General features: G+C 39.1%; 1 protein-coding gene across 3 annotated transcripts in view; it reads left to right on the forward strand.

The window, feature by feature from the left end:
- Positions 1 to 9,114, forward strand: part of LOC133572781 (uncharacterized) — a 213,342-nt gene that overhangs the window by 144,558 nt on the left and 59,670 nt on the right. For all 3 annotated transcript variants that reach the window (XM_061925798.1, XM_061925797.1, XM_061925799.1), the window contains 2 exons: positions 447 to 524; positions 595 to 621. In XM_061925798.1, the coding sequence (XP_061781782.1) occupies positions 447 to 524; positions 595 to 621 (105 nt within the window). The remainder of the gene's footprint in view (positions 1 to 446; positions 525 to 594; positions 622 to 9,114) is intronic.

A 9,114-nucleotide genomic window follows, 5' to 3' on the forward strand; every position in this document is an offset into this window, starting at 1 on the left:
CAGTAAGAAGCCGGAATAAAAAGGTGTGCCTTTAAAGCTGGGGTACCTAAGTTATATTCTTGAAGTAAAAATAAAAAAATTCTATTAGCATCATTCAGAATATCGTAACAGTAATCATTTCTGGAAAATGTTTTCGTCTGCGTGCTGTCTATGCCTTATAATGAAGTATTTTAGTAAATAAAACCCCGGAAGACAAATGAGCGGTCAACCCCTCCAGATCCTGTCACATATTCCAGATCCGGTGTGTGTCCTTTTGCGTGGTGAGGTGTTTTACTGATGGAATGCAAAGAAACACGAACTAGGGGATCCTTCGAGGAGACCGTGAGGGACTATCAGCGAGATGCGCAGAGTCAGGGGTGGGATTTACAGTTTGAATTCTGCCTGGTGACACGAGATTCAAGTACCCTGGTTGTAACCTGTTTAAAAAAAAATTATTGTATTCGGAGGTTATGGAGGTGGAGGGCAAGGAGGCGTTCCCGGAGGTCTGGTCCCTGGAGGCTTTGGTCCTGGAGGACTCGGAACAGGTATGAAGAACGCTAGCGGAAGTGCTGTTGGCGAGCAAAAGTATAACCTTTCTTTTTGTGTGTTTAATAGGACAAGGCGGGAAAGGCCCTAAACCAGGTAAGATGATATTTGTGCAACACCTTTTTGATTTGAATCCCATTACTGCATGTGTTCCTTCTCATCATAATGTTGCATCTGTGCAGTCATTTTTTGTTGGGCGTCACGGAAAATGGTTTCCTTCTGCTATCAGTGTAAAACAGGGTGTCCGAACCCCAGTCTGTGGGCCAAATGCTGAGCTCTGGCATCAATTTTAATAAGCAAGCTGGATGTGCTTTCATATTCATTTCAAAGGCCCAGGGGTCTGACATGCGGGAAATTGTCGTCATCTTGTGGACATTGTGAGAAACTCAGGTCGATAACCTCGATGTGTACTTATATGACCCAATCCAAACAACCTTCCCTAGTCATGGTTGAAAAGAAACTTTAAACAGCACAAAAGGTCAACACACACGGTCACACATAACACAACCTGTTCACTGAATTTTGTAGATATTCTTCAAAAAAACCTCCCATCACCATAAAAAATTTGAAATTACACCCATTTAAATCCATTGCAAGGCATGATGGGAAAAAATGCAAAACAGTCTCTCTGCACTTATCCATGGTTGACTTTTGGCTGCTTGATATTTCTGATTGATTACAAAGATTCAAAGAGGTCGTCACAGAAGTAAACTGACCGTGCTTTCATATTAATTTCAACGACCCAGGGGTCTGACATGCGGGAAATTGTCGCCATCTTGTGGGCATTGTGAGAAACTCAGGCCGGAGACCTCGATGTGTACTTATATGACCCGATCCAAACAACCTTCCCTAGTCATGGTTGAAAATACATTTTAAACAGCACAAAAGGTCAACACACACGGTCACACCTAACACAACCTTTGTAGATATTATTCAAAAAAACGTCCCATTACCATAAAAAATTCGAAATTACACCCATTTAAATCCATTGCAAGGCATGTTGGGGAAAAAATGCAAAATACTCTCTCCGCACTTATCCATGGTTGACTTTTGGCCGCCTGATATTTCTGATTGATTACAAAGCGTCAAAGAGCTTCGTCACGAAAGTAAACTGACCGTGCTTTCATATTAATTTCAACGGCCCACGGGTCTGACATGCGGGAAATTGTCGCCATCTTGTGGACATTGTGAGAAACTCAGGTCGATGACCTAGATGTGTACTTATATGACCCAATCCAAACAACCTTCCCTAGTCATGGTTGAAAATAAATTTTGAACAGCACAAACGGTCAACACACACAGTCACACATAACACAACCTGTTCACTGAACTTTGTAGATATTATTCCAAAAAACGTCTCATCACCATAAAAAAATTGAAATTAAATCCATTGCAAGGCATGATGGGGAAAAAATGCAAAACACTCTCTCCGCACTTATCCATGGTTGACTTTTGGCCGCCTGATATTTCTGATTGATTACAAAGCGTCAAAGAGCTTCGTCACGAAAGTAAACTGGCCGTGCTTTCATATTAAATTCAAAGGCCCAGGGGTCTGACATGCGGGAAATTGTCGCCATCTTGTGGACATTGTGAGAAACTCAGGTCGACGACCTTGATGTGTACTTATATGACCCGATCCAAACAACCTTCCCTAGTCATGGTTGAAAATACATTTTAAACGGCACAAACGGTCAACACACACGGTCACACATAACACAACCTTTGTAAATATTATTCAAAAAAACGTCCCATCACCTTAAAAAATGTGTAATTACACCCATTTAAATTCCATTGCAAGGCATGTTGGGAAAAAACACAAAACATTCTCTCCGCACCTATCGATGGTTGATTTTTGGCCGCCTGATATTTCTGATTACAAAGCGTCAAAGAGCTTCGTCACGAAAGTAAACTGGCCGTGCTTTCATATTAATTTCAAAGGCACTTGGGTCTGACATCAAAATCAGAATCGTTTTTATTGCTATTGTTTGAGAACGGGTTCACAAACTAGGGATTTTACTTGGTGCAATCGTGCAACATAAAACATAAAACATGTGGCAAAATGTCAACATCTCGTGGACGTTGTGAGAAACTCACGTCGGTGACCTTGATGTGTACTTTCTCACCTACCAAAGCGCACCATTAACTTATATGACCCAATCCAAACAACCTTCCCTAGTCATGGTTGAGAAGAAATTTTAATTACAAAGAAATTGATTACAAATTGATTACAAAGCTTTAAAGAGGAAGTAAACAAGGTAGGAGTTGAACTTTCACATACGCTTGACATTCAATTATCCTGGTGTAAAAGAATGTATTGGTAATGTGTGGATGAAATACTTCACACTGCATTGTGTTACCTAACAAAGGTAAACACTTTAAAACGGTTGATATTTAAGGCATCCTGATTGGGTGTGGCTTGGCAGAGATTGTCCTCCACCTATAAAGTGATGATTGGCAGACTATAAAACAATGGCGCTCGAGGACTGATTGGTGTTTTTACAATGCCGGACCCTCACAATATCTGGAAAGTCGAAACAGGCCACGCCCCCTCCTCTCCCCGGTACCGCACGATAAATATTTTCCATCGCTATATTTGTGTCTGCACTTCTCAGGTTGCTTTAGCAGCTTTTTGGCCGTCGTTTGATTTCCGCCAGCAGGCGCAGACAGGATCTCGGCATACCTCTATGTGTTTGCAAAGATAAGGAAGCGAGCGGGCCCGATAACGCGAGGGTTCCTCTGGAGCGCCACACCTCTGCTCTCCACTCAGACTGGCACTTCCACTCTTGTGAAAGTGAGCACATTTCCACGGATGGAAGTTGATTTTGGCAGGGATTGTTTGGAAAAAAGCGTTTGTCATTCGTGTATTGTAGATCCTGCCACGGTTTCACAAGAACTGTTGTGCTGAGATCATGGACAGAAAGGCAAGGATGCTGCGTTGATGTCATGGCATTGGCAGGAAATCATAGCATTAATTCAGTATTTAATCAGGTTGTTCTGATGTCATCCTGCTGATTGCTCTTATTTTTGCCCCCGAAAATGCCCCCAACGGAAGACCGATTATGTTTTAATTTCATAACAAATTTTAGTTCAGTTCAGTTTCAGTTTATTTGGAACATGCGTACGATAATGCGCCACATATTTCCAGTTGTCTCATTACAGCACGTCCGAAAAGGATAAGGAAGAAGCAGAGTTTATTTAATCCTATCCCGTTTCATTCCATAGCAATTTTATTTATTTATTTATATTTTTTTAAATTATTCATTATTTATTTGATTTGATTTATTATCAAAAAAAATGTTATTACCTCCCTGAGATCGGTAGGTCGTGAGTTCAAACCCCAACCGAGTCATACCAAAGACTATAAAAATGGGACCCATTACCCATACTTGCCAACCTTGAGACCTCCGATTTCGGGAGGTGGGGGGTTGGGGTGGTTGGGGGCATGGTTAAGAGGGGAAGAGTATATTTACAGCTAGAATTCACCAAGTCAAGTATTTTATATATATATATATATATATATATATATATATATATATATATATATATATATATATATATATATATATATATATATATATATATATGAAATACTTGACTTTCAGTGAATTCTAGCTATAAATATATATTTCTTTTATTATATATATATATATATGTATATATATATATATATATATATATATATATATATATATATATATATATATATATATATATATATATATAAATAAGAGAAATACTTGAATTTCAGTGTTCATTTATTTACACATATACACACACACATAACACTCATCTACTCATTGTTGAGTTAAGAGTGGAATTGTCCATCCTTGTTCTATTCTCTGTCACTATTTTTCGAACTGATGATGCATTGCTGTGTGTCACGCACAAAAGTGCCTTCCTCAAATGCACTAGATGGCAGTATTGTCCTGTTTAAGAGTGTCACAACATTGCTGTTTACGGCAGACGAACTGCTTTACGGTAGAGGAAAACACGTCACTCAGGTCCGCATGGAGCTGGAGGGGGCGTGGCCTCCAGCTCCGCCTGAATTTCGGGAGATTTTCGGGAGAAACTTTGTCCCGGGAGGTTTTCGGGAGAGGCGCTGAATATCGGGAGTCTCCCGGAAAATCTGGGAGGGTTGGCAAGTATGCCATTACCTCCCTGCTTGGCACTCAGCATCAAGGGTTTGGAATTAGGGGTTAAATTAGCAAAATGACTCCCGGGCGCGGCCACCGCTGCTGCTCACTGCTCCCCTCACCTCCCAGGGGGTGAGGGTGATCGGTCAAATGCAGAGAATAATCACTTATTCTTCTGTTGTCTGATTCTTTGCATAAGTTTCGGGTGATACGACAAATTTTGATATCAATCCGATACCAAACAGTTACATAATTAAAGTTATCCTGTGTCCAGGCACATATTTTCACTTTATAAACCATAAAAAAATTACAAAAGATACTACAATGATAACATCGATATATATGAACTATGTACGGCTCTTGTTCTTGGTATCATTACAGTCGATGTCTGTGTAGACCCACTCATGGCATTTGTTTATTTTCAGGAGAGCTTGCTTGCTGTTAGCAGGGAGCTATTGTATCCTCCTACGGTGTGTACTGAAGCATATTTAGTTATTCCTCGTCCTGCAGGGATGATACTTGTGAGAAACTTACTTTATTTGTCGCCATGGAGACAAGGATTAGTGATTTAGACGTAACTAAAACACTACAGACTGTGGATGGTTGTTGGTGATATAGAGATAAGCTCCTCTTCTCCGACTTCTGTGTTTATAGTTTCAAATTTATTGTTAGTTTTTAAGCCAAAAGGCGTCCATTCTCCATTTTCTATCTCCACACTGTTTCTGCTTTTAAGTACTGCGTTGCCGAACATGCGCCTATGCCCGTTTTACCGGCAATGTCGCAACAGGACGACGGCGCTATGTCCAAGGGGAAAGAAAAAAAAAAGTACAGGTATTTTTCAGAAGCAGTATATACCACAGGGTTGTACGGTATACCGGTATTAGTATAGTACCGCGATACTAATGAATCATATTCGGTACTATACTGCCTCTAAAAAGTACCGTTTAAAAAAAAAAAAAGTCAGGAAATATGTCCCTGGACACATGAGGACTTTGAATATGACCAATGTATGATCCTGTAACTACTTGGTATCGGATTGATACCTACATTTGTGGTATCATCCAAAACTAATGTAAAGTATCCAAACAGAAGAATAAGTGATTATTACATTATAACAGTAGTGTAGATAGAACATGTTAAAAGAGAAAGTAAGCAGATATTAACAATAAATGAACAAGTAGATTAATAGTCCATTTTCTACCGCTTGTCCTTAATAATGTTGACAAAATAATAGAATGGAAAATGACACAATATGTTACTGCATATGTCAGCAGACTAAATTAGGAGCCTTTGTTTGTTTACTTACTACTAAAAGACAAGTTGTCTTGTATGTTCACTATTTTATTTAAGGACAAACTTGCAATAAGAAACATATGTTTAATGTACCCTAAGTTTTTTTGTTAAAATAAAGCCAATAATACAACTTTTTCTTGACCAAACTGCGAGCGACGTATGGCGATCGTATCAGCGCTCAGGAAGACAACTGACTCTTTTTAAGTGTCCGACATATGGACACGTATACTGCTATCTAGTGGTGTCAGAAGAGTATAACATACAATGGAAGTGTAAAAATAAAAATGAGCATGTCACTACACATGAAGTACACGTTTGTGTACTTATGGACTAAGTACATCATATAAAAAGATGATTTTTAGTTATTAAAAAAAAAATCAATAAAAAAAAAATCTAATTAGGGTTCCAATAAGCCCAAATAGCAAAGAGAGAAAAAAAAAAAAAAGCATGTAAAGAAACAGCTTGGGTCTTAAGAGGTTTTAACTTGACTTAATAGAATGACAAATGACACAATATGTTACTGCATATGTCAGCAGACTAAATTAGGAGCCTTTGTTTGTTTACTTACTAATAAAAGACAAGTTGTCTTGTATGTTCACTACAAACCCTGTTTCCATATGAGTTGGGAAATTGTGTTAGATGTAAATATAAACGGAATACAATGATTTGCAAATCCTTTTCAACTCATATTCAGTTGAATATGCTACAAAGACAAGATATTTGATGTTCAAACTCATAAACTTTATTCTTTTTTTGCAAATAATAATTAAGTTGGAATTTCATGGCTGCAACACGTGCCAAAGTAGTTGGGAAAGGGCATGTTCACCACTGTGTTACATGGCCTTTCCTTTTAACAACACTCAGTAAACGTTTGGGAACTGAGGAGACACATTTTTGAAGCTTCTCAGGTGGAATTCTTTCCCATTCTTGCTTGATGTACAGCTTAAGTTGTTCAACAGTCCGGGGGTCTCCGTTGTGGTATTTTAGGCTTCATAATGCGCCACACATTTTCAATGGGAGACAGGTCTGGACTACAGACATGCCAGTCTAGTACCCGCACTCTTTTACTATGAAGCCACGTTGATGTAACACGTGGCTTGGCATTGTCTTGCTGAAATAAGCAGGGGCGTCCATGGTAACGTTGCTTGGATGGCAACATATGTTGCTCCAAAAGCTGTATGTACCTTTCAGCATTAATGGTGCCTTCACAGATGTGTAAGTTACCCATGTCTTGGGCACTTATACACCCCCATACCATCACACATGCTGGCTTTTACACTTTGCGCCTATAACAATCCGGATGGTTCTTTTCCTCTTTGGTCCGGAGGACACAACGTCCACAGTTTCCAAAAACAATTTGAAATGTGGACTCGTCAGATCACAGAACACTTTTCCACTTTGTATCAGTCCATCTTAGATGAGCTCAGGCCCAGCGAAGCCGACGGCGTTTCTGGGTGTTGTTGATAAACGGTTTTCGAGTTTTAACTTGCACTTACAGATGTAGCGACCAACTGTAGTTACTGACAGTGGGTTTCTGAAGTGTTCCTGTGCCCATGTGGTGATATCCTTTACACACTGATGTCGCTTGTTGATGCAGTACAGCCTGAGGGATCGAAGGTCACGGGCTTAGCTGCTTACGTGCAGTGATTTCTCCAGATTCTCTGAACCCTTTGATGATATTACGGACCGTAGATGGTGAAATCCCTAAATTCCTTGCAATAGCTGGTTGAGAAAGGTTTTTCTTAAACTGTTCAACAATTTGCTCACGCATTTGTTGACAAAGTGGTGACCCTCGCCCCATCCTTGTTTGTGAATGACTGAGCATTTCATGGAAGCTGCTTTTATACCCAATCATGGCACCCACCTGTTCCTAAGTAGCCTGTTCACCTGTGGGATGTTCCAAATAAGTGTTTGATGAGCATTCCTCAACTTTATCAGTATTTATTGCCACCTTTCCCAACTTCTTTGTCACATGTTGCTGGTATCAAATTCTAAAGTTAATGATTATTGGCAAAAAAAAAAAAAGTTTATCAGTTTGAACATCAAATATGTTGTCTTTGTAGCATATTCAACTGAATATTGGACTCATTGTGCACTCGTTTGTCACCATAGCAACCCATTAGTTTTCACCTGTCACGTCACGCACCTGTTTCACGTTTTGAGTCACGCACCTGTTTTCGTTAATCATGTCTGTAGTATTTAAGTTCATTGTTTTTCAGTTTGTCTTTCTGGTGACATCCCCACATTTATGCTCTGCATAGTTCTGACTCTTTTTTCATGTGCATCGTTCACGCTGCTCCTTTTTGTCCATGCCAAGTAAGTTTTGTTTATTATTGCCACAGTTAGTGTTTTTTTGTTGTTCATAGTTTTTGCCTTTGTGCAAGTATTTGGTTTCATAGTTTGTTCTCCGCCATTGTGCGCGCCTTTTGTTTACTTCCTTTTTTTTGTAGTTTAAATAAAAATGTGCTCACATTCCCGTCTCGCCCGAGCCAACTTTCCGTTGCCTTCGAGAAAAACTAAACCCCAGGACCAAGTCATGACAGTAAAAAAGAGTCAGAACTATGCAGAGCATAAATGTGGGGATGTCACCAGAAAGACAAATTGAAAAACAATGAACTTAAATACTACAGACATGATTAACGAAAACAGGTGCGTGACTCAAAACGTGAAACAGGTGCGTGACGTGACAGGTGAAAACTACTTGGTTGCTATGGTGACAAACAAGAGTGCACAATGAGTCCAAACGTGGAACAGGTGAAACTAATGGGTAATCATGGAAACAAGACAAGGGAGTGAAAAGCCAGAAACTAAATAGTCCAATAACTAAACAAAACATGACTTAAAACAAAACATGATTACACAGACATGACAAATATGGGTTGAAAATGATTTGCAAATCATTGTATTCCGTTTATATTTACATCTAACACAATTTCCCAACTCATATGGAAACGGGGTTTGTATTTTATTTAAGGACAAAATTGTAATAAGAAACTTATGTTTCATGTACCCTAAGATTTTTTGTTAAAATAAAGCCAATAATGCAATTTTTTCTGGTCCCCTTTATTTAGAAAAGTATCGGAAGGTATCGAAATACATTTTGGTACCGGTACCAAAATATTGGTATCGGGACAACACCAATAGAGCGTTTTTAATTCATTAG

This window comes from Nerophis lumbriciformis, linkage group LG30 (genome assembly GCF_033978685.3).
Source record: "Nerophis lumbriciformis linkage group LG30, RoL_Nlum_v2.1, whole genome shotgun sequence".
In the NCBI taxonomy this organism is placed as follows: domain Eukaryota; kingdom Metazoa; phylum Chordata; class Actinopteri; order Syngnathiformes; family Syngnathidae; genus Nerophis; species Nerophis lumbriciformis.